The sequence below is a fragment of the Takifugu flavidus genome, chromosome 3 (assembly GCF_003711565.1).
Source record: "Takifugu flavidus isolate HTHZ2018 chromosome 3, ASM371156v2, whole genome shotgun sequence".
NCBI classification, from domain to species: domain Eukaryota; kingdom Metazoa; phylum Chordata; class Actinopteri; order Tetraodontiformes; family Tetraodontidae; genus Takifugu; species Takifugu flavidus.
The window spans coordinates 16,570,380-16,596,764 of NC_079522.1; the positions used below are offsets into that span (position 1 = coordinate 16,570,380).

General features: G+C 42.1%; 1 protein-coding gene across 3 annotated transcripts in view; it reads left to right on the plus strand.

Annotated features, from left to right (window-relative positions):
- The first annotated feature begins 1,526 nt into the window (after positions 1-1,526).
- pard3ba (par-3 family cell polarity regulator beta a) overlaps positions 1,527-26,385 on the plus strand; it is a 120,047-nt gene continuing 95,188 nt past the window's right edge. For all 3 annotated transcript variants that reach the window (XM_057027355.1, XM_057027356.1, XM_057027357.1), the window contains exons 1-3: positions 1,527-1,956; positions 7,897-7,998; positions 21,207-21,381. In XM_057027355.1, the coding sequence (XP_056883335.1) occupies positions 1,840-1,956; positions 7,897-7,998; positions 21,207-21,381 (394 nt within the window). In that variant the 5' untranslated portion in view covers positions 1,527-1,839. The remainder of the gene's footprint in view (positions 1,957-7,896; positions 7,999-21,206; positions 21,382-26,385) is intronic.

Genomic DNA, 26,385 nt, shown 5'->3' on the forward strand with positions numbered 1-26,385 from the left:
ATACTCCTCTTGGAAGAAAAGGTGACATGAGTGTGGAGGGCTGATGAGAGATGGCCTGTTTTAGATATGAACAGAACACGGGTTTTAGATGGAACAGATTAAATGAAAGCACGACTATTTCCTGGAAAATATGTGAAAAGCCACAGGTTTGAGCATGGTGGGAAGGTGGTCGTGAAGGTGTGAGAAAACTGGAGGCTTTTTTGTCCTGTTTGACTCAAATCAAACACCAACACCCTCCAGAATTTGTGACGAGACTGGGAGGAATGTGTGCCAAGCGGCTCTGCAAACACCACACTCAACGTTTTTTCTCCTAAAACCCAGAGAATATAGTGAAAGCAGAATATTCTAATTAACCATCATCTCTTTCTTTTCTTTTTCACCCCCCCCTGCCCACCCCTGTGCCTTGTCATCCCTCAGTACTCACCTTGTTTATCAAGAGCGGTGAGATGAAAAAGCAAGCAAAGAGGCTGTTTGTCAGCCCTTCATTATTCCGTTCCGTGCATTTCGAGGAGAATTACAGCAATGGTGGAAATAATTGCTTGTGCTAATTATGAGTCCGTCTCATATGGTGACGTTCCTGTTTGATGTGGAGGAAATTCCAAAAAGCAATTCTGAGCAATGCACGAAAATAAGGCACGGGAGCGTGTCAGTGGCCATTAATATCTATAAAGGCAATTTCACAACACATAATAACCTAAAATGAGAGACAATAATGATTAGGTAATCGGTAGGCACGTTCCAGACACACGCAGGGGGATTAGAGCAGTAAGAAGTCAAGCTAATGACATGATAAGAGTACCTAGCAAAAAATAATGAACCGAGAATAATTTGAATGATGTTTGCAGGTAAGGTTCATTCCAAAGTGATTAAAAGTAATATTTCAAAAAGGAAGGAGATATTAAGGAATAAACAGAAATTCAGGGGGCTTAATTCATACAAGTGTTCAATGTGTATTGGATGCTATCAACTCAAAATATGCAGCACAAGACGCAAATAAATAAATAAATTGCAAAATTTAGAATAGTTATTGTAATTTGGGCAGAAACCGAGAGTCGGCACTATTTACTCTCACCGTGTCTGTGTAGGTTTTTCTCAGTGTACATTTTCTGCCACGGCCTAAAAGTATTGACTGTAAATTGCCTTTAACAAAGAGAGAATGATGGATGCCTGTGAGGGCCACAGCCGATTCCCAACTTTATCACCTCCGTGACACTGAAAGGGAACAAAAAAGACACGTCGACATTGCAATAGCAGCTAAAAGAAAAATCAAAAGATCAACCTCACTGATAGAAAGTACCTGATCACCAAAAATGAATAAGCTACTCAACAAAAAAATGCATTTGTTCTCTAGTTTACTGCAGTTTGGGGGCAGGTTTACTTCATGCATGATATTTGCAGACATTACACTTTGATTCCAGTGGGTTTCATTAGCGTGATCATCATGAGAGGAGGCTGATGAAGTCTGAAGGTCTTGTTTGAGGTAAATGATGAGGAATTTCCTGAACTTCCACCCTCGCCGTGATTTCTTCCGGGTTCTGTGGCGGCGTGTTTGTTTGGGTGTATCAGCAGACAGATCAACATGGCAAACAGGCACATTCTACGCCTGTAGACGCCTCTTTGTGTCACCTTTTTAGCCACTTTCCAATGCTTCCCGCTCTTTAACCTTCAGTTTAGATCGGGAAAGACGAAGCGGCGACGCCTGATTTCCTGACCTGGAACACCTGCCCTCGGGTTTCGACGGACAGGTGCTTTCGCTTCGCACCGGGAACGGCTCCGGGAACTTTCCGACATCTCTTCAGGAACTGAGGGAACCTTCCCGGACGCAGGTTGCCGGTTACTATGAAAGTGACGGTGACTTTCGGGGACACCTCCGTGGTGGTTCCCTGTAAATCTGGCTGGACCGTGCGGGATTTAATCGATCAAGCCACGCGGAGGTACCGCAGGATTTTGGAGCAGGTAAACACGGAACACAGACTGGCGTCTGAAAGATCGGGTTATTTTGCAGCTGAACACCAAAAGCCTCGCACATTTCTTTTCTCGCGTTCTTTTCCACATTTCAAATCCACCATAACTTTATGGGTCGTTGTGCGTCACGTGACTTTGCATCGTGACGTAGGCGCTTTGAATTTCGCTAGGCGTGTATATAAACACAGGTATGCATGGATTCATTTTTGAATAAATGTGCATTTAAAATGAACTTTAAGTGTGTTCTTAATAATACTCTAGACACCCTGGGAAACATTTGCGAGACAAAGAAAAATGTGTTGCAATTTTTTTTACTTTATTGAGCACCTGGATGGCCTCGGCTCACCTGGGCGCCATTCACTTTAGTAGTGGTTGTTTTTCCACAACCTTTACCACCTCTCTGTGACCACACATGCGTGCACCTGAGCTGTCAATGCTGCTCTTGTTGCTCCTTACGTTTGACCTTCTGATATCTGCGTGCATGGCTAATGAAAGGTGATCTCTTTATTAAGGTGCGCTTGATAATACACAATAGATGGACGGTCTCTACCCCAAAACCTCAGAGAAGTCATTGTTGAAATTGATAACCACAGACATTTGGACATCGTATATCATCGTTAGTCTGGGAAAGGGAAGTTGCTGCATGTTTTGCAGAAGTAATCTCCAATATGAGGAAGTGAAAATTGAGCTCTTGCTCTTATTGATTGTTATGTTTTGGGGAAATTGGGACTGTAAACTTTAGATTACCATCCCAACCATGAAGCATGGGGTAAAAGCAGCAGGTTGTCTGTGTGTGTTTGTGTGGGGGTGTGGGGAGGGGGGTTAGGAGTCTAAAACATGGTCACACCAACTGAACGTTGCATATTAAGAAAAACGATTAAAGTTTTCAGTTTTTGGCACTTTAGGTTTTCTGTCGGCTTGAGGTGTTTCCCAATAATTCTGCTGCCTGGTATCATAGGAATCATAAATCATTCTGTCAAGCTGACCTTTTTATTAATCAGCAACTTTTAATGTGCGAGCTGCTGTCGTGCGATAGGGTGCTGATGTATGCCTCGTCTCCACGAGCCTTAGCTTGTCTTCTGGCACAATAGGTTCCCGTTAAAGCCCCAGTATCTCAGTGGGCAGGTGGAAGTTTGCGGTTTGATGTCCGCTGTATGGCCACAGATGGGCGTACGTGCCACAGACAGGAGGCTTTGTCCCCTGAGTGATTGGGGATTAGGATTGGTGACAGGCATCCAGTTTTATCGGTTGGCTGCCCCCCTAGTCACGCCCACATGCCCTCACTGGCGAGGTGAGAGGCTGGGATGGAAAGACCGATTGGGTGCCTGGACGGCTCAGTGGGCTGCTTGCAGTGACAGAGAACACACAAAGATCTAGAGGAACACACACACCCGCAGAAGCTCATCCTGCATGGTGTCCCCTGAGCTGTCAAGTTTCTGCATCACTGACAGCTTCTGCCTTGGCCACTCTGCCCAAGAGGCCTAGTGATTTTATTTATTTATTTATTTTTAACAAGCTCAAGGAGGCCAAATGTGGAGTGTGCACGATTAGAATTCAGCAGGCACTTGATTGGTTTTTACAGGGCATGTTAATTAGGAGGATGCTGCCGACTCAGCAGTTGGTTGCAGCTCATGACAGGAATCAGCTCTGAAGGTGCCACAAACCTCCGGGACCAGACGTGATCTGACCAGCTGATTCCGCTTTGCCCCCACAAGCGCGACACGGTTCTCTACAGCCTGCTGTCAGCAAGGAACTGTCAGAAACTTGGCTTTAACCAGCACATGTGTGCTTGTTTTTAACGACGTAAAGGGCGAACAGGATTTTGCACGTTCGCACCACATCCAGACCTCCCCAATTAGCAGTTTATTCTAATGGGAGCTCGGCACCTGTTCTGTTGAGAAAATGTTCTTTGTTGACAAGGTTTCAGACTTGCAGCTCTAGGAAGATGAATGCTCATCAGCCTGCATGATTGCGTGTATCTGTATCTGTCTTTACTCACATTCAGGGAGCCATGACATGACTGTCTGCCTACGTGAGCATGGAACAAACTGATGCTTCTGCTTCTTTTTCAGTAAAAAAATAACCAAATTACACGGCATGCCCATTGTTTCCAATGTCTGATGTGAACTAGACTGTCCACCAGCATCTGGCTTTAACAGTCAGACAGCTAGCCCTTGCTATCTATCCCAGGTTTTGGCCCTGGAGGCTGGGTTCAGGTTTCACACTGACGTGTTGACGCCTGTTAACGTGCTAAATTAGCTGTGTTTGAGTCAGAGGAAAGCGTTTGAGTTAAGAATGTTCTGTATGTCACAGCTTTTAGGACTTAATGTTAATGCTTTCTTGCTGTTCTCCTGCATGGTGGAATCGGTTCCACCTAGTAACTATCTGCAGTAGAGTAAGGGCAATGCAGCAATTCAAATTTGAAGTTCCAGGTGGCTGATGTGATGAAGGGTTAGCATTTATGATGCCTTAGCAGATGAGTCCCTCTCTTATCTACACTATCTACATTCATTCTGAGAAAGGTTGTTTTCAGTATCTGGCATTTTCTACCTATTTGGATTGGAATGGATGGAACATATTCTAGAAATTCCCTCTTAATTTTGTTCTGGTGTAATTATTTTTTTCTTCAATGACTGTACTTCTGACTTTACTCCACTAATGTTATTGGTTTATTTTCATCGCCACAGAGCCTCCTCTCACTTACTTTGACTACAAGGTAGCGCCATACCTCAATCAACATGTTTGTTCAAGTGTTTTATTTTTGGTCTTGGCTAAATCCACATCATCTTCTTGCAGCTGTGTAATTAGACGTTCTTCTGAGGATCAAAGTGTGAAATGGTCCCAACAACACCACTGCCGTCACCCCGCTGAATTTAGCCCCACTAATCACCTTCACCACACTCCAGTGGTGTCGCCTGCTCTGCTCGCTAGGGATGTTGGGAAAGGAGCGATATGCCTAGAAACGGTCGGGGGGTTCGCGGTGTAATTTACTTCTCAATCTGTCACGGTAATTCTCCTCCGCTATTGACTGACTGACTTCTTCTTCCTGTTTTTTTTTTTTTGTTAGGGTGCAGAGTTCAGGATATGAGGGAAATGAACAGGGTTTGGGGTACTTCTGAGGAGCTTTCCAGTATTTCTTTTTCTTTGTGTTGTATGTTTTACCTTACTTCTGATGATGTGAGGTAATCGCAAGAAGCGGGTCTGCTGGTTTCTGAGGAATTCACACACACACGAACACTCATGTGATGTCAGTTGAAGCCAATGTTTGCACAAGTTCAGGTCGGACCAGTTTTTCTGTTGGGAATTCTTTGCCTGGCTTGGCTCCAGTTTGAAGATCTTGATTCATTTTGCTGTCTAAGTTAGATTTATTAGTTTAATGTAATTTAATGTTGATTTGTCATGAATAAAATGGAACTAATTTCACAGTAGCTGAAGACTAAAGCCCCGTTTACACAACCATATTTCCAGAATTCATTGTGAAACACAACAATACAAGGTACAACACACACCAGGCCAGAATTTGGCAGTAATGAACCCGCCGAGCGCCCCTGTATAAAGAAACATGTGATCACAACGGGGGAGATGATGCCTCGCGACTGACTGCACTGAATGTACGTTTTTTTTACTCGGCAGTCTCTTTTTGCAGTTATTTTTCATACATTATATATTTCACAGGATCTGTAATGGTGCTCCCAATAGAGTGGGAGTAAAGAAAAACCATTCCAGAAAGGCTTGTTAATGGCTGGAAAAGAATGAAGAAAATTGAGTGATGTGTGCTTCATAACCCTCTGAGAAGATTCCAATTCTGTCCCTGTTTATATTTTGAAGTCTGAAAACAGCAGCCTGTATTGATTTAGGCCCTCAAAAAAGCCCATGAAGTACAACAGAAAGAACGCTGTAAGCGCTGTGTTTCACATCAAATCTTAATATTCCTCAGAAGCAAAACTCTAAATTCTCCTACCACAAGCACCGCAGGACTGCTGACTGTCTTCTTCCGCATAACTAACCCCGTGTGGAGCAACCAGCAGAACATATTTGTGAGGTAATAGTTAGACCAGTACCTCAGGAGAGTTTTTTCCCCCATTTTTGCCGATTAGCTTCAGTAACGGCGAACCACAGCACCAAACGCCCACAGCTGGGCTTCAATTTCTAGGTTAACTGTTGGGTTTTAGATTGTTCAGGGTGTCCTGAAGTGAGTCACCTCAACATCCAGAGACATGGAGAACGTGTCCAATCAACACGCAATTGCCTTCCTGCAGTGTTGGATTGACTTTAAAAGTCACAGCAAATCAGATATTTCTGTTAGGGCCTGGCGATGATTCTGACTTTGAACATGTTTATTGTATTTCAGAAGGTACCTGAGAGACAACAGTGTCTGACTGGAACGTTTGAACATGCCGTCTTCATAACGATTCATCTGAGTCATCAGATGAATCATTTATCATTTAATGAGTATTCGAATGTTTGAAAAGCATTGCCCATCCTAATATTTTTTTTTTCCCAACTTATTTTCCACCTGCCCATTTCGGTGTATTGTCCCGCTCAGATACAGCCCTGATATGACAGGCACTTCTGAAGAACGTGGGGGTTCCATTTGTGTCCCCATGATTGAAATCCCGGGCCCTTCCAACTGTTTCTTTCATAAAAGTAGACTTGGCTCACCGTGAAAGGCAGACACCGTTTTTTTGTGCCCCGTAATTCACATTGACATGCAGCAGTGCAAAAAGGGGCTCATTCACAGGAGTGCTCGGGGACACGGCAGAAGAAACTTGCTGGGTTGCTGCCAAACTCATTCCAGGCTCCAGTTTTTCTAAGCTCCAGCTGATAATTTAGCTGCTAATGTAGTCTCGTGTTGCTTGTGACCGATTGCTCATTGTTACGGGAAGGTCCTAATGGACTATTTAATTGTGCACACATTGTAAGAAGTGATAAGATTTCCTATTTACCTCTTCAAATGACTTGAAATAGTTGTTTAAAAATAGCAAAACATTTTAGAATGGCACAATTTGTAATGTATTTCCAATTATCTATGTTGTTATCAGTTTTATCTGAAGTTGCATGTGAAGGCCCCCATCCCAACAATGCTCTGTGCAAGCTGTGTCACAGAAAGGGGAAGAAACTATTCTTCATGTACTTCACTGATTTTGGGTGGGTAAATAGATTTTGGATTGCAAAAGGACGAAGCTGCATACGCACAGACACACACTTGGACTCTGTTGTTCCACTGTTTGGGGTGTGCCCCATCTCTTCCCGGTGATGGTGAAACTTGTCTGGAATGTGCCCACCCGTCTCCACAGACCAGCAAAACTGGAAATATTTCTCCTCTTCCCCAGTTCATTTACATACTTACGCATGTCGCGTGTAATGTATCTACTGTACTTTGGTTACATACTTGCCAACAAATGGGGAATCCTGCTGTTGTAATATGCATCATTTTTCTGCTTTTGTGAGTTTGCTGAATTTGTTTGACTGCACGCACATTTGAAATGTCGCTGTAATGTTGAAAGGAGAGACACGTGGCTGTCATCACAGCAGGATGTTGGGATGTTATATTATCTGCTGTGGTTTCAAAAGGCACCCATCCCCCCTACTTTTCTGTTCCTTTTTGGTGGACCCACTTCATTGACACATCAACATGTGCAGCAGCATCTTAGGGAATCAGGTCTTTTTTTTTACTGCAGCTCTTTTGGTAGGAAATTGTGGGGTAATCATAGGCGTTTGCTAGGATATGAAATGGAGTCAGTTTCTTGCTCTTGTGAAGGGGCCCTCACTGGGTCCAGTCGAATCAGTGGACAGATGTGTACGAAATTCCAATGATTCAACTAGCAAATTCACGTTGCAGTCAAATCGATGTGACAGGCTCAAAGTGTGAACATTTACAATTGTTGCATTTCCTATCCTGCTTTTAATTGGGATTTTTCTTTTTCCCAGCATGGAGAATCTGCAGTGAAGACCCACCACCTGGAGTATGCTGAAGGAGGGATCCTGGACATGGATGACATGCTGAGTGATCTGGTGGAAGACCGAGACAAGGTGAGGATGGAGGAGGAGCCTTTTGTCTAGACACACATTTGGCCAGTGTGAAGTTTGATTTGTTCATTTATTTATCTTATTTCACAATTTTCAGCATTGTGCACCAATATCGGTACAAGTGTGACAGATCAGGGCATCAAATGAGCCGTGTTACCAAAGGAAAATATCACTCACAATGAGACTTTATTTTTCTCATAGTCGCAAGGAAAGAGCTTTTAAACCATCCCAAAAATCCAGAATGTGAGTCAACTTGGGCCCGTATTCATAAAGAATCCTAAGAATAAAAGTAGCTCTTAAAGATGTCATTGTAAGAAATATGTGCAATGTCCATATGAATAAATATACATGCAAAATTATATATCCTATATCTGAGATGTGACAGTTGTCATATAGACATGTAATTTCCTTCATATAAATATATACCTACTATAGAAGAAAGGTTGAGAAGAACCAGTTTGCCAGAGCTTCTCTCACTCTGCTTGTGTGTTAAAGGAGGGATGATGCACTGATTTGTCACACAACCTGCTCCCGAGTCTTCCCTCGCATGTCCCGGGACCGAAATTCCCTCTTTACCCTCCCTTGTTCCCCTCCAGCAGCTGTGCCAACAGCAGCTTTCTCATTCTTTTTTCTCGATTTTGCTGTTTTTTCTTTTTATTTTTGGTCATTCTGCTAAATCAAACCGCTTCTACAAGGACAGTTATAATTGCTGCTGGCATCCGAGTCTGCGTCCACCTTTAATATATAATAAGTAAGTATGATAATAATTTTAAGTAGTAAAATTACCAACATGGCAAGTAAACATAACAATAAGGAAAATCAATATAGTAATCATCATGTTAATGAGGTACAATGTTTGTAGCAGTTAATTGAATTTTGCTGAGTTTCAGCACCATGACATTACCACAGATTTTCCTTACATGTTTCTTGATGAGGTTTTGTGATGGGTTGATTTTACTGTCCATTACTTGGAGCACATGTTGTTGCTTTTCCAAGACTGCGTCACACCTGCCGTAGCGGCGGGGGCCCTCCACACCTCCTCCCTGGGATCAGAGTGTTTGTCCCCTCCGCTCAGAGGCGTGTCCACACACTTCCTAAATCTCTCCAAAGCTAAGACTACTTGCTGTGACTTTTTTAGGCCACGTTAGGAGCTCTCTGGGAGGAGTCGGATCATCTTTGGAAATAAAGGCCCAGGTCAACAACATCCATGTTTTGCCAAGGCCTGCGCTGCACTTCTAAGTTTGCTGAAGTTGTTGTGATCTTTTAATAACACTTGATTCTCGCACTTACACCAGCACACGTTCTTGGCTCATTTCATGTAATACATTCTTAAGATGTGCTAATGAACATCCATGAATAAATTATCACAGAGCTTGGGTGCAGACAAACTTTAACAATTCTTTGTCAGCAATAAGACAAAATTTGGAGTTCACTCTGACTCAGGCTAACTATTGCACGCACAACTTTGTGTGTGCACATCTGTGCTCTCACAGGACTGCAAGCCAGGCGAAATTTGCCTTTTGAGAGAAAATAGGACATTCCTAAATAATAGATGTTTGTGTGTGAGCGTGCATATATATTTCAAGAACAAAGATTTCGTTTTTACGGATGATGGAATTATAATCACACGATCTGAATCTTATTTGTGCGCGAGCGGGCGGTAAATTTTAATGACTCATTTCCCAATCGAAAAGCTGCTTCCTCTCCGCTTTGTGAAAGCGGCAATGAGGTGTCCCAGACCAAAGCCTTCTGCTGTTGTTTAGAATCATTCCTGTGCAGCCTCAGCTGTGCTGAGCAAAGGTTTCGCTCCGACTTGGAACTGTCCTATTTACCTTTGATTCCGTTCTGTCAGTTTCCACCCAATTCCCCAAACGCCCTCGGTGCTTTCATCTGTTTTCTCATTTTATCCTTTTGTTTTTGCCTCTGATGAAAAGATAGCAGTCATAATAGGACAGGTACACATGATCCTCATAACATGCCAGTCATTTCACTTATCTCCAAGCCTCCGAGCACTGCCGCTCTCACAGATTAATGAGCTGTGCCTGGCATTCTTGATTAGTACGACATCCTTTTGTTTGCCCATATTTTTATTACCTCAGTGCAGCTGACAGATTCTATCTTTAGCGCTTTCTTTTTTCCGTTATTGTGACCGGTGCTGCTTCACCATCAATCATACAGGATTGCTTCCATTGTGAAGGCCCTCTGCTGCACAGCGTGGGCTCCGTGTTAGCCCTGGATGCTAATGAGAGATAATAGTTGCTTATTTGTATGCCTGGTGGTTGGTGTACCCTCCAGTTCAGCTCTCTTTATCTTGGCCGGCCCCTGACCATTATTCAACACACATCGACTGCCTGCACCGGACCACAAGCAGGCATGTGACATCCCATGTTAGCATTACCGTGTAGGGAGGGAGCGCCACTGGTGGTTGATGAGGGCGGAGATGAGGGGGTGGTTGGGATTTGATTACAGTTTGCTCCCCCCTGCATCTGTCAAACGCATCCACCGGCGTTCGCACCAACATGCACATTTGTTTCATTCATTAGCACCCTCATCTTGGGATGGTGGCCACCAGCCTCCTCATGAATATTAACAGCAATCTGATGACTGTGAAGAGGACCGCAGGGTGTTGGCCGAGGCGTGGCCACATATACACTATAGGCACATGCACAGAAAACCGAGCACACTACGAGAGAGCACTGCTGGTCACGGTTCAGTCAATTATAGTCGGCAGGTCCCTGCTCTGCCCCGACTCTTAACTGTTGCCGTCTGTGCCCTGCAGCCCCTGCGTGACAGATGCAGTCATGATTCTTGTAGCCACTGATCTGTTTGGTAGCTCACTACGTTGTTAATGATGAGGAGAACCGGGCAGAGAGCAGCTTTTCACTGCCGTGCCTTTTTGTTTCACATTTATTGTCGGATGGTTTCCCTCACAACAAATATTAATGAATGATGACATTAGCTTTACCATAATATTTAGTGGGATCTTTGTTTAATCCCACCACTTGCAGATCAATTCACATGTTTAAATATCATGCTAAAATTATGAATAATACATTTTACTGGTACTATTTTTGCTGTGCAAGAGCTGATGCCTTCATAGAATTCCTGTCCTTAAAGTCAATGCAGCTGATGTTTAAATGTTCAACGTGTGTGATCATCGTCTTCCCACGCCGATCTCCAGAATAAAAATGTAATTCGGGGCGCATAACATCCGCTCATAAGTGGTCTGTCACTCCTCATTCCATGTGTGCAGTTCCACATACACTGTAACTCAGGGGTGAGGGTTAAACTTCCCCCTCCCAAAAAACCTTCATCCTTCCCATGCATCCAAATGAGAAATTTAATTTCATGGGAAATTTAATAATAAAAATGAAATGATTTCCTCCATCTCTCTTTAATTAGCTCTTTTAATCACTCCAATTACAAGGTGTCCATTAATGTCTATTGCAGGGAAGGCGGTAAATTTTAAGCACGCACATCCCAGCTGGTCGTTTTCGGAAATGTCAGTGCTCGATTATTAGGCGATCACCAATCATCAATCTCTTCACAGCAGTGCGATCCATGTGGAAAAAGCGGTTGGTCACATGGAAACTTGCACACACATTTAAAGTAGGTCTGTGGTCATGAGCGTCTTTCATACCGTGGAAATGACAACTGACTAATGACGTTATTTCATTTTACACCATCTTCCGTAACTTGAACACAAATCATTTCGCAGGCTGAACAGATGTGAAACGTGTGTGTGTGTGTGTGTGTGTGTGTGTGTGTGTTACATATTTGACATTCAGGAATAATTTGGACTCCTATTTTCTGTTGTAGCTACAGCCACTGCCAGGCAGTAAGTCATCTCAAACGGTTCTGAAAAACGTGGCAAGAACGTAGGGAACAACTTTTCCTGTAACATCTTCTTTTTGTAAAGAGACATTGTGCAAACATGCAACTGAAGTCAGGACAATGCTTGGTGGTATAACAGGTTCAGCAGTCACCTTATATATTGATAAAATGCTTCATTTTGACACTAATATTATCATAAAATGTGTTTATTGCATTATTGGGGACCAAGAGCCACAGGCCTTACATAAAGGTTGCATACGCGCTGCATGACGTTCGGAAAGTTCTTTCTGGAGTTTCTTTAACAGCACAGTATAAATCATTAAAAATATTACTGAATGGAGAGAAGGTGGTATTCTTAGTGGTGCTGGCACTCATCAATTACATTAAATCAATCTGGCGATCTAACAGCTCAAGTCTTTCTGAAATTCTGTAGCTTTATGTTTCCATCAGTTCCAGCTGAAGTTATTTCTGGTTATTTTCCCCGCAGTGATTAAATACATGTCAGGTGTCAGCCGTTCACCCAGGTAACAATAAAGCATTACTTAAAAATCTGCTAACCTCACTGTGGAAAGACTTTAGTGAATGGGGACGTGATTGCATGGTGCAGACATGGTGATTATTCTTCGAAGCTCCGTGTCATCTCCCTCCCTCACCCCTGTCCCCCCCCCGCTCGCCGCCGGGCGGGCGGGGTTGTTGTTTGATTGGCGTCTGAATAGTCAAATATCTCTGTATGCTCTCTGAATGGCTGGTGATGAGAGGGAGCAAGAGGTTCAAGTGCACTGATTAGAAAATGTCAAGGCAAACCAGTTTATTTGGATTAAATGTTTCATTCATGATGTTAGAAAAACACTATCCATCCCATTCTGCGATGGATATTACATGGTTTCTAGCTTTAGAAGAAATACTAATGAAGGAATGAATGCAAAATACTTCACCTGGCTCAGAGGACACACTTGAATCCTTACAGCTTCAGGCTTTTATGCTAATATTACAAGCACGCATCTTAGGAAATTATGTTATATTTGTTAGATTAGTGGTTTTGTTAATGTTAATAATACAGCAAATCAATAACTGCTCACTTGCTTGATGCTGAAGTGTTTAAATCCCTGACATCATGGTCAGGAGAGAATCGATTCGCCCTGGCTGTGACGTCTTTACATGTGCGTTTGCTAACGATGTGTTGTGGAGTGGTTGGATAGAACAGGTTGTATCACCCTGCTGTCTTTGAACGTCAACCACGTGCTGTGTTTTGAACAAACTTTTATCATTACCATTTCAGGCTGCAGCCGCTTCAGGTTCTGCCTGGCGTGATTTGGTCACTTGAGTTGATTAGTTCATAGCTCATCAGCGGCGACCTTGATTCAAACCTCCACCCCCATCTGAGCGCAGCAACAGCTCTTCATCTGATTATATTCAATTAACAATACCCCCTATATGCACACTCTCACACACACATATTCATCAAACCCTGCTTGATTGTAATTACAATGAGAGAACTCTACAAAGGCTTAAGGCGAAATCCCTCTTGCTGTTCCCGCGTGCCTTTTCATTTAAATGCATGCACTTTGAGTTTTCTGAAGATTGTTTAATTCCTTCAGATCATCCATTGCTCTACCTTTTTGAGTTTGAATGATGGCACATTTGCAAAGTGATTTGTCAGTTCACTGAAGCAACTGAGTGGGATTCATAAGGATAAAGCCTATTTTTCCCCACACAGGTGTGTGTTTTAGAGTGGCTGTGCTCTCCCACTCAGATGCTGGGGCTGCTAGCTTGCGCTAGCTTTCCTGTTAATCACCCCGACTGTGTGTTGCTGTCAGTGTCACCATCAGTCCTTGTGTTAGCTCCTAATGGACTGAGACTGTTGGGCTCTCACCTGACTCATCTGCAGCTACTGTGGTCTGGCAGGACAAATGGAAGCAGCCTGGAGGGCCACTGAACCGAGGCCCTGTTCACAGTGCAGGTAGATCCAATTTGTCACTCAAATCTGATCTTGAACCTCGAGTGTCCGCACTGCCATTTGCAAGTGATCAAATCAGATTGTGCTGTGTTTGCGCTTCAGATCCCAATCCAGCTTGGTTGTCATGGTAACATCGTCGGCTTCAATATGCATGCTAGTACCACGAGGGGGTGAGGCTGTATATAAACGTGGAAATAAACGTGTCTTGGTGATGTCGGCCATTGTTTGTCACGCCGCAGTGACGCAACAGGCTCACTTAATCTGGATTGTACAAGCAGCCGCGTCCACACTGAAGTCACATATTGGATTTGAACCTGATTCAAAACCACTTCAAGAGGTGGTTTGAATCCCTTTTAGAAGGATTGGATCGTTAAGTTCACCAATCCAGATAAATTAGAAATCAGATTTAGGGCTGTGGCGTGAACACAACGTTTAAGTGGAAGTGTATCTGCAGATCTGAAACTAAGTGCACTTGAATTGTTTGCACATACATAAACACACTTTATGTGTATTTTTCATGATCCTGTCCCTCATTACCTCATTGATGTGACTGAAGGATGAAGCTTACAGGGAGTACTGTATACACAAAGCCACGCACATTAGCGAGTGCTTGACATACCAAAGATCTGTTGTAAGAAAGAATACTGTTTGTTATCATCAATGGAGCCTGTACTTAAAATCCTTTAGTGTAAATAATATGCCAACAGCTTAACTCTAAAGGTTCAGAATGATTAATGGTTTGGTACAAAAGAATAAAGTATGACTCTCCCCTTTTTTACTTTGCATATCATGAAAATCTTTCAGAATATTTACAGGGCTCTGCTCGACATTTAAATGTAGACTGAACTGTTCCACCTTGGTGTTTGTGCAGAGATGTGCAGGCTGATGTGCTTGCTTCTCAGGTCAGAGACAGGGGACGCTGCTCAAATCCAATGAGCTTTTAATACAGTGACACTGACAGAGCCACATGCATCCTGTCCAAATTTATAATCCAACTAAAACCAAAAGTACACGGCATACACGGCAGGGCTTCTCAGGTGCCAAAGGCATGTGTTGAATGGAAACGAGCTATCTTCAATGTTTAACCGACACATTGATTCAAGTGAATAAAAGACTGGGTGCTGCCGACACCTCTGCAGAGTGGAATTTTCCTCTTTGAGTCTCACTCAAATGTTGACACGGTACGGGCATTTATTTTGAAATGCACGTCTTGCACACCAGATTATTCTACTGGCGTGACAAAAGAATGTCATCGCTACCAATATATTATTTTTAAACAGCCAAAAATTGAACTAACAGTCAAGGATCAGCCCACACAAGAGAAAGGCAGCAGGTAGTGTGAAAATGGTGATATTATGTTGTGAAGTCTCGAAGGCAGGCAGATGGAGAGGGGGGAGGAGGAGCCACAGACAGAAACACTGGACACAGTGGTGGACTTGAGCCACATGCTGGTTTTGTTTTAGTGGCCACTTGCAATATTGCAGGAGAACTCCAATAAAAGGAGTTTTCTCATTGGATAACATTGGAAAAGAGACATCTTTAAAAATGAGGTCACTTCCTGCTACTAATGGGGTAAATTACTACTGTTTGCGATTTGTATTTTAAGGTATGTACTTTTGATGCTTGAAAAACTTTTACAAAGTGCAGAAAATAATTAAATTCCACATGATGTCAGTGCTTTACAAGTCTGAGCAGGTCTGAGGATACGAGTGATTTCAAGTACGAGCCCACTTTTAAATGGAGTTAGGGAGAAACAGAAATGATTGAAAAAACTTAATACGAGACACAAAGACAAGCCTTCCTTTATATACTTTAATATAATATCATCTTGTGGGTTCCCCGTGTGCACGCTTCTGCTCACGTTCAGTAGGCCGCATAACCCGGAAGTAATGAGGAAAAACCTTTTCACCTCATGCAGTGGGCGAGCAACTTAAATTGAAACGAATGTCAGTATCTTGGGGGCCTGGGAGGAGCAGCCTGGAGAGCAAAACGCCACAGATGAGTGGGTGACAGTGCAGCCGCTCAGAGTTAATCACTCCCTCTATTTCTCTGTCTAATTCAGACAGGCGGAGGAGAGAGCCGCCGGGCGTGCGATGGCTACTGAGAGTAGCCGGTCTGATGATTAGACTCCAGCTACCACATACAGAGGTTGGAGATACATATGAGTGAGCTCATTTTTTGTGTGAATCTATATTTGTTGGTGTAGAGGTCTATGTCAGTATGCCCCATCCACACATGGTGCTGGTGCAAGCATCCCTCTACTAAGGTTTTGCACACCATGAAAGCTTACAAAGCAGCTTCATATTTGTGTTTTTGTTCTGAGGAACTCGAGGCCAGGAGCTGTAATCGCTCACATCCTTGCCTCTTCGCTTCTCTCCACTCTATCTGCCCCTCCCGTCTTTCAGCCCCTCGGGCATATGTGATTTATGGAGAGCTTACTCTCGCCGTTTATGAGTGTGCATAAATAATAATGCATCTTGTCAGTGTGAATAGCCACTACTCCAATACCACAGTTGGTGGCTCGCTCTCGGTGCTCCCTATTGGCGCACGCGTGCTCCATCACTTTGGCTGATGAGACAGATGCAGCGACCCACTGAAAGCGAGATCCTGAAAAATAAAGTGGTAATAATGGAGACTTTTTCCAACCCTTTGTCTTGTGTGTATTTATGTCGGTGTGCTTGAAGTTAGCGTCCTTTTGCATAGCTATAACACTATTATTTGTTGGTTTATTTTTTTAACTTTAAATAAAAAGGCCCTCTTCGTCAGCTCCTTTGTAGAAGTATTAAAGCAAAACTTGACTCTTTCCCCATTTTAGCGAACACAAATGGTCAGAAACAAAGAGATCTTTATTCCATTACATTTAAAGAATTTCCTGATATTACAATTGAGGAACAGCATTTCCATTTCCTGGTAATGTATAAAATCGATGTATAACTTGCTTCCATCTTCATCTTTTAGTATTTCTGTGACTGTTAATATCTGACATTTCAGCAATTTATATAGCATTATATGACAGCAAGGTAAATCTGACCCAGTAGAGCATAAATTGACCTGAATCCACTCGTTCCTGGCACTGTATAACACATCTATTTTCCCCATCCACAAATCCCCTCGTTGCTGTTTTTAGCAGTGTCAGATCTGGGACATATTTGCTAAATTTACATGAAATGCTGCAGCCTCCTGTATCCAAAGACAGGAATTTACTTGAATGCGTTGGTATTTTGATCAGCGTATCAGAGGCATCAAAGACATGTTATGTTCGATGTGGATGTACGAGCTGCTCTCTGCAACTGCTGGCATCACTTCAAACAGGAGGAAAGAGCCACTAAAAGGTTCAAGGAGTGATGTATATGTTTCATTCGTTTTAAAGATTTGCCCTCCACAGGTTTGACCAGAACATTACTGCCTATTTTTACTTTAAAAAAAAAAAGAGTACACAATAAATGTGTAGGCTTACAGCATATGTTTTCCCTTATAGATTCATGTTGGAATAGAAATGGCCTATTGAGAATTATCCATATATAAGCTATATAGTCCTATAAGATACTGCCTACATCTGTACAGTAGCTTAATATTGATAAAACAAAACTGATAAAGTTGTGTGATTGGATCCAGCTTTCTAGTTATTAAATCGGTTTAATTGCATAACCAAACCTATATCCAGTCTGTAGATGCTCTGCCACACTTCCAGCAGCGATGGAGCACCTGTGTGTTCATCACATCTGCTACCTTTTGAGCAGAATTTGTCACTTCCAACAATCACTTGATGTTGTGGCTGATTCACACCTCGGCTGATTAAAATTCAGAGAATAGAGAAACACCAGATGCACAGCAGCAAGATATAAAGCACAGAGGTAGTGTTTCTTTATGCATACCACCATTTGACTGTCAAGTGCTCTTAAAAGTCTTGCAGCTACGTTGATGGCAAAATGTGTGCACCAAAGCTAACGAAGGCTTTCATTTTCAGCAACACTCTACACACAATGGAAGACTTTTGCTCCCTCTGACTTAGAATGAAAAGTTAAATAGTTGTAGTGCATTTGTTCAGAACCTCTGTGTGTTTTCTGCTGTGTAGGAGAGTTGTGTGTGCGAGGACTGGGTTACAACACTTCTGTCAATGCTGCGGACTCCTGAATTATGCATCTCTTGTTCAAAGAGAGAATGAAGAATAGCATGAGAGGAGGAAAATGGAGAAAAGGGTGGCCGTTGTAAGATAAATGACGACAACACAAAAGCAAAGCATCCCAGTACCCCCCCCCCCCCACACACACGCATACACACACATGCTGACATACACAGACCAGTGCTAGACAGCAATGAGAAACAAGAGGAAGAAAAATGGTTTGATTAGTGCTGGCGAGTGAAATAGGGAAGTGTGTGTTTGTGTGTTATTGATGCTATGACGTTAAGGCTCGAGGCTTGAGTGGAACCAGCTTGCAGTAGTTTTGGACTAAGCAAGGTGGCACTGTTCATCCTCAGTTTTTAGAAAGTGTTTACACCTTGATTTAAGATATTGTTTTGTAATGTATTTTTAAGTGTAAGTTCACTAAACAGTCCAAGAACCTTGTGTGTACAAGATGTGTGTGCCCAGTGCTGACAGTATTTTCTTTACTGAAACTGCTTCCAGAATTGTGTGTCGGGAGACAGTTTTGGGGTGTGGCCAGGAACTTTTCAAATCTAATACAACAGGTTTTAATAGCCTGTGAAACCCATTAAATTAAGTACAAATTTGTAATGAGTGAACTACAGTGAAATTTCAGAATAACTGTGATTTCATTTGTAAAGATTCCAGTTTTGACTTGAATAATCCCATTTTGCATCAAGCAGAGAAAACATTTGAGGCGATGGCAAAAACTACTATGATTGGGTTTAAAACTATCCAAAACATTATTAAAATTTGAAGAACATCTTTAAGGATGAAATGTGGGAACGTATTCCTGAATGATTGTGATCGACAATCACTTAAAAGTTTGGTGAAATCAAATTATAGGAAAAAGTCTGAGTCCAGATTTACCCCGTTCCAGAGTGATGGGGTCATCAGAGTCAGGCGGATAAAATGACCCACCAAGTTGACGAGATATTAGTGTGTGACCTTTTTTTTGGTGGCAACTTCTCTCTGAAGAGGTGGTGTTTGTTGGAGTATGTTTAGAATCCTGAGCTCAGGGGAGTGTGCCTGCAGGCCCACATGGCGTTCTCTGTCTCTGCTCGATGCATGCTATTGTATACACGCCTTTCATGCACCTTGGGTGTGTCTGCATTCATGTGTTATGGGACTTAGAAAAAGAGGTGGCATTATTCAGCAGCGGTGACATGCACAATCCCCAGGTCCATATCAATATCTACCTCCAGACACTGCTGGGAAAATAAGGTGATTGGTTCCTTGGAATACTAATCGCAGTCAGGAGGGACTGAGAGGGAACTGCATGAAATAAAAACTCTGAAACATTTAGGGTTTTAATGCCAGGACCTGGGGATCCACCTAAAGATCCTGCCACTACAGCTGAAAGATGGCTTTTAAAGCTAATTTCTTATTTAATTTCTTATTTTTTTTAGCAAGTTTCCAGTTTCATTGCCTATACTCCATTGTGCCATAACATGTCCTTGCACAAAACCAGTTTTTACTACAGCTACTACATGCTTCCACAACAATTATTAACATTTTAATCTTTATTAGAATTTCTTTGGAGGGTGTCAAGGGTACACCCCCTGGATGAGTCATTTTGACTATAAATCAATGTTATTGAGACATTTGCATGTAATTTTATATTCTACTATGCCTATATATCAACATTAGTTTGAGAATGTTTAGAGAAGCAGAAAACATTAACTTATTTAACTTTAGTCTAACAACTTTACAGTGGCTTTGTTTCACAGTCTATTTTTCAGTGGCATTGTCTTCTATTATGAACTAATCTTAACTGGAAACATGAAAACATTTTGAGAAGTTCCAGACACATTTTAAATAGGAATACTGCCAAGCACCCAGGCAAAAAAATCTCTGATTATTTCCTCAGACCTTAAAATTAAAATAGCTGCAATCAAACGAACTGTTGAATTGGAATCCACAGTGCCTAGAATTTGTGTTTGACTCTTCACAGTAATTTATATGAATGTTGGCTTGTTTCCAACTGATGGTATCATTATTTGACACATTATAATATTATCATAATCTAATTAGGGTTGCAAAGATGTAGCTGTTATTCTTAAGCTTATTCCGGAGCTGCAATTCCTGATGGATGGTTTTGATACTTCCTATTTGAGTGATGAGTGGAAGCAGCAGGGTGGCCATCATCAGTATCAGTCCCCCGACCGTGTCGGGAAGAAGCTCATCGTCACAAGCCCTCCGCACATTAAAGCAAGCTGTTGTTTCGCACAAATAAATCACGTTTGAAGCCATCTCAAGTGCATGTGCGTGCATGCAGACTTCCACTCTGATTGATGCCGTCAGAGACTTGGAAATAGACGGAGGCTTGGGAGGAAGGACGATAAGGAGAGGAAAAGGAAGGCAGATAAAGAATAGAAAGCTCCAATAGCATCCATCAAGCTCCGCAATCAGATTGTTTTCTTGGTGTTCGGGCCTTTCTTCATCCGCCAGCTCCTCAGTCTCTCATCTGTTCTTTCCATCACTGTCTGGAATAAGCAGACACACACACACACAGACACACACCCATCTACTTTTATGACATCAGACAGGTGAGATGAGGATATTGAATCATGAAGGTTTGAGGTGAGAGGTGGTGTCTCGGTGTGATGAATATTGCATATTTCCTTACCTCCCTGTGTCCATTGTTTACACACACACACACAGTCACACACTCCTTGCTGTTAATTGATGATCTGCACTCATCTGTTCTTTATAACCATCCCTTGTTTCACTTTTGTTGTTTTTCATTAAGTGGTCATTTCCTGTGCTTGCATCTTCTAATGAGAGCGTCACGCCACCACGCACTCATTTAACAAAGCAAACACACACACACACACACACCTACCTACGCTCTGCCATCATATCCCTGTCTCAATTAGGATTGTTTGTCGTCCCTCTGCCCTCCACCCCCCATTCATGTGTCTGGCCTCATCTCATTACAGCAGCCGTGTCATTGTGTTTGACAGCTTCTCATTCTGTTGTCAGATCTCATTTGACCACTGATTTCGTACGCGCACACCTCTTCTTCTTGTGCGTGTCTTCGGCAGCAGGGCCGCTGAGCTGTTTGGTTGAAGTGGTTTATCTCTGTAGAAATAGTTTAGTTCCTCACCTGCACATAGACGCATGGCTAAAAGGAGCGAGTTGCAGAACGACTGGCACGATGAAACACGCCAAACCCTCAATACGAGCCAAGCACTAATGCAACAACCAGTCATTTATGCCTGCTGTGTTTCAAAATCTTCATTTCACTCCTTAAATGTTTTTTGTGTCTTGCAGCTGGTTGCCATTTTTGATGAAGTCCATGCAGTTCCAACAGCCAGTCCTAGTGAAAGCATGTTCAACGGTGACTCCAGTTCAACCAGTCCCGAGCCCTTCTACTACTTTCCTCACCTGGACAACAAAGAGTCCATCAAAGGAGAGATTGAAGTCAACGAAGCCATTCTGAAAGCCAGTATGTGAGAATTGCTCTATATTTCTGTTCTGCTGTAACGTGACGTGAAAAAAACATGGCTTTCTTAATCAGGACAGGTAAAAATCAGACAATATCACTTCCATAAATTCGGAAAATTAAGCGGAGCTGTTAGATTTAGACTCAGAGTTGTTGGAGCATGCTTTGGGTGAAATTATTTGATCAGTTCTACAGTGTACACAGTTTTCCCTCTCATATGTTTCTTTCTGGTTTTCTCCCATTGCTGAGACTGAGAACTGGACATCTTCTATAGGCACTTTTTAAACTACAAGCAACGGTATGTTTCCACAGATTGTTCCTGCTGCATGGGACCACACCGACAGTTTTAGTTTTTCCTGTTTTTATTCTGCTGTGAAAATTGTTTTCCCACTGTGATGCTTTCAAGGTAGCACAACTCTCAACCAAGAACTTCCAGGCCTGCCTTTGGAATCACCAGCTCCTGCAGTACACGTTGTCATGTAATTAGAGTTAAGTTATTATGCAGCCAGACATCACCTCTGTTCAGTGTAGCTGCATGTGATGACAAATGAGCTTGTTATAAAACGAGAAAACCCTGATCAAGGATGTCTTATGGAATAAGCTGAATGGAAATGAGGTCGTACTAAACAGTTATTCAGATTAATTAACTGCAAGAGCTAATTAAGAAAGTCTGACTAGACATTGGTGTTCCCCTTTTTCTTTTCTCTTTTTGCTTCCTTCAGGTTGCACCTAGTAATTTACTGTCGCTTACTCTGTGACCTCAGAAACGTTTAAAATCCATGGGTCAAAAAGCCACCACTACTTTGTTTAACTGTTTCCTTTTGTGTCCATTTCCTTCCTTTAAATTTGCGTATTTTATCCGGGTGGTGAAGTATTTGCAGTGATAAATGATGGTTTAATATTACTGATTTAGTAATGCAACAATGGAAAAAATATGTATTTATATGACTGATGGTGAGTATCCATATTTATTTAAAGATATAAGGCACAAAAGATCCCGTCAGGTTGACATGGAGGTTCTAATGCTGATCTCCACATAGTGTTAGAGATTTAAACAAATGATCCTGGTTAAAGGAGGAATGTCACAAGATGAAGATAACAACATGCAGCATCATGTTCCTCATGTTTTTATGTCTGGTCAGTGGTTAACATTAGAAGAAAAACAATAACACCACAAATAGCAGCTGGGATTGTTGGCTGAGGTGCACTGAAATTATACTTATGAAATAGCAATACTGCGATTTCTACAAATGGCAGTATGTGTTTATCATCTTTATTGTGTATTTGTTTTTTTATATAAATTATAAATTATTTATATTGTTGCTGTTTTGGTCAGATTTGGAAAGAAAATTGCTTTTAATTTAGTTTAATGAAGAAAAAACGAGTCATGAAACTTTACATACTGCGGTATTTTATTATATATCCTCTGTACAAAACATTTAGTGTGATTTGTAAATGTCATCCTTGTCCTTTTTGTACCCTGCGATAATATAAATGATTAATATTTGTGTCTATATGCATCCACGGGTGACGCCGGGCATGGATGCATATAGACACTCCTGTCCTTTGCCCCCGTGCCCTGCTTTCCTTACTTTATTATTCAGCTTTAACCACCTGTCGTCCAGCTTGCCACCAGGCCCTTTGGACCTAGACCTATCACCCCCCAACAACGCAGACTTTTTTCAGTCTCCATCCTCCCAGTGTCTGCATGGCTTCCAGCTCTAGCTAGATTAGCACTGTTGACTGTTAACATGCCCAGGACCCAGCCAGGCATGAATGGACCTATTCCAGCTCCCTGCCACATGGTTTTTACCCAGTGGGACCTCTTCCTGCCCCCACCCACTAGCCCTGTTGAACCTTGACTAACTTAGTTATGAATTGACCCTGTGACGACCCTCCTATAGAACCAGACTCATGCCATTAAGGCAGCTTTTGTCATCCAGACAAGCATGGACTGCATGCACATCATGCACAATATAACAAAGGACCCACAGCATGCAGCTTAAACAGCTGAACAGACTAAGGGGGGGGGCTTTTGTGTGTATTTTCTGTGTACATAAATGTGCGTGCCCACCCATTGCAATACGATCGGTTGTTACCTGGCTATTGCATCACATCTGGAATGTGGACGGAATTGTTCTTTTCCTTTAGTGGCAGGTTATATACATGTTAATTAATTACAGTTTTCCTTGTAAAGATATAGCGAAACAAGACAAAACCGTTTGGGTTAATCTGTATTTCCAACCTTTGGAATAATAACCGACCATTCCAACCTGGCTAGTTGTTGCCCTTATAGATGGTAGTATTAAGGTCCAGGTTAGCAATGTCAGTGGTGGTGGACAGGGTGGGAAGTATTTCAGTAATCAGTCAGGCATCCAAATGTTTGTGTGTCAGGTGAGGCTGTTTGTTTGAACAGGGTGATTGGACTTTACACTGCCCCAGTGGGATGATTAGACCCACATTGATCTGCTGCTACACGGACCCACACGTGCAGAAAAAAAAGTCCTTATCACATCATCCCATGAGCAGCCTGAACCGGACTGCTTTATTGATCCAGAGAGAAACAAGGCCACCTTGGCCCGCAGCAGGAAAACACACACTCGGCTCACCAGAATATAAACACACACAGAAGCCCAGCATTTGTGACAAACACACACATTCACACTTGCAAAAATGTGCGCATGCTTGCACATACAAACTCAAAAGCAAACAGTAGAGCACACATTAGGGACAAGGCACTGCACACTCACGCGGTGCAATATTTTGTCATGTCAAATAATCCTCAGTTAACTGTAGTTCCTCATTAATACAGCGGGGTCTATATAGCAGTCTATAGAGTCTATTTGATGAAGCTATATAGCATCTGCAGGGAGTGCTTATAATGTACAGAAGAGTTATAACGTAACTCTATAAAACAATCAGCCTAAGCCTTTATGACAAGACAAATGCTTTCTTTATTTTTATCTATGTAAGAAATATATATATATATATATATATATATATATATATATATATATCAATGATGATGATAATGGGTATCATTTTAAAGATAGAATAGAATAGCGATAAAAAATATATAAAATTGCACTCCAGGAATAAGATAACATCCAACAGAGGCAGGTTTTCCAAATAGGTATTTTCGACAATAATCCATCACATTCAAGTAACTGGTCTGCTGAGCTACGCTGAGGTTTCATCACTTTGACGCCGTTAATACACTGGATGCGATTGCTTTGCTGCATGTCTGCTCCATCCTCCGACAAAATGCTCTGGCTATCTTCAGGGATGACCTGCAGGAAGGGGTGAAGGAATTCCTGGTCGATTGTGTGGTATTACTGCTTTGTAGTGTATAAAGTAAACCTCAAAAGAATAAATCTTCTCCAGTCAGAGGAATGGAAGGCTACATATTTTTGTCTTTTGGATTTGTGTGCCTTTAATATTTGTAATTCCACTATTTCCAGTCTAATGTTGAATTGACAGATTATTTATTGTAGATTTATTTTTTCATACAAATATATTTTGAAAGTGCCGGACCCTTTAGGCACAGTTGAGCACACGATTTTTTTTTATTTAGAAAAATTTCCGGATGTTTTATTATTCTCCGACATCCAGGAAAAATAGAAGTCATGCACATTGTTTCGGGAGGTTCGGGAAGGGCGGGGCTGGGAATGAGTCGGATCAGAAGGGAGTCGCACCTGGTGTACACTTGGGTAGAAAGAAGCACACAGATAGCTATCAGAAAAGACACGATGAGATATTCCATTAGTTGTTGGCTCTATATATGTATATATGGGTCTATATATGACCAGTGTCTTTGTTTACTTTACATTGATGGCAAAGGGCTTTGGATAACCCTGGACAAAATGATAACGCTGGGGAACACAATTCTTGTTGAGTTGGGTCTGACGGCTGTTTTTAACTCATTTTTAGCTCCAGAATCTAAAACCGATCTCAGTTTTCCTCTATCACATCAACTTTTTGAACTATCGGATCCCCTATAGGTAGTTCAAAGGGTCCCCTATATTGATAGCTGCACACCGTCTCTATTGTAACTGCACCAACAAGTTGCCTGGTCGCTGTAGATGAGTCCAGTTGTAATTAGCTGGCAAGTCTCACAGCAGCTAATCAGTGGAATTGTGCTTATCTGGAGGGCGAGCTGTGGAGGAAAAAAAATGCTAGTAAAAAACTGACTGCGATTTTGGTTTTGGCATTTCAATTTTAGTTTCAAACAGCATAAAAATCTAACTCAATAGAATTTTTTTTTTTCAAATTGTTCCCCAGTGTAAAAGTTACGACACAATATGACGTCGGAAAAGCATCACCCGGAAATTTTGTAGTGTGGCGAACCACTCGTAGCTCCCCTGGTCTGCAGTCCCTCTGTGTAGCTATAACTTTTGGCAGGGGGCGTCTGTGGCGGTCGCCGACCATGCAACACTGATGCCCCCGTAAACTACACAGACGCATAATGAGACCTGTTACTTTTGAAAGGCATTAACCCAACTCTAGTTTTGTGATCAAGAAGTACCTAACTGTGCTAACTTCCAATGGTTTAATTTGACTGAAAACAGTGGAAAATCTTCTCAGGACACTGGTGGGAATATTTCCAAATTCATCCATAAATTATATGTCCATATTATATTCACATTATTTATAATGGCTCCTGCTCCACACCTGGATCAGTCAACTGACCTATGAATGTTCCAACTGTTACCCTTATCAGCATATGAGAACCTTTGTGACACAGCTTCACCCCGATTAGTTCAGAGTGAACCAGGGGGTGGAACCAGTGACTTTCAGGTTCCTTCCTATGGCCTGGCTACTTGAGAGGTATAGGAGGATTGATGGAGGCAGATTTGACTCCAATGGATATTGGAGGAGGATTTATGATGTTGTCTATTGGGCAATAGACCCTGAAGGTGACCATGGAGTGGCCTTAGCCACTTTACAAATTTATTTCATTGATTATATAGGTTATATATGATGCAGTCTATATCAGTTTCAGAAGCC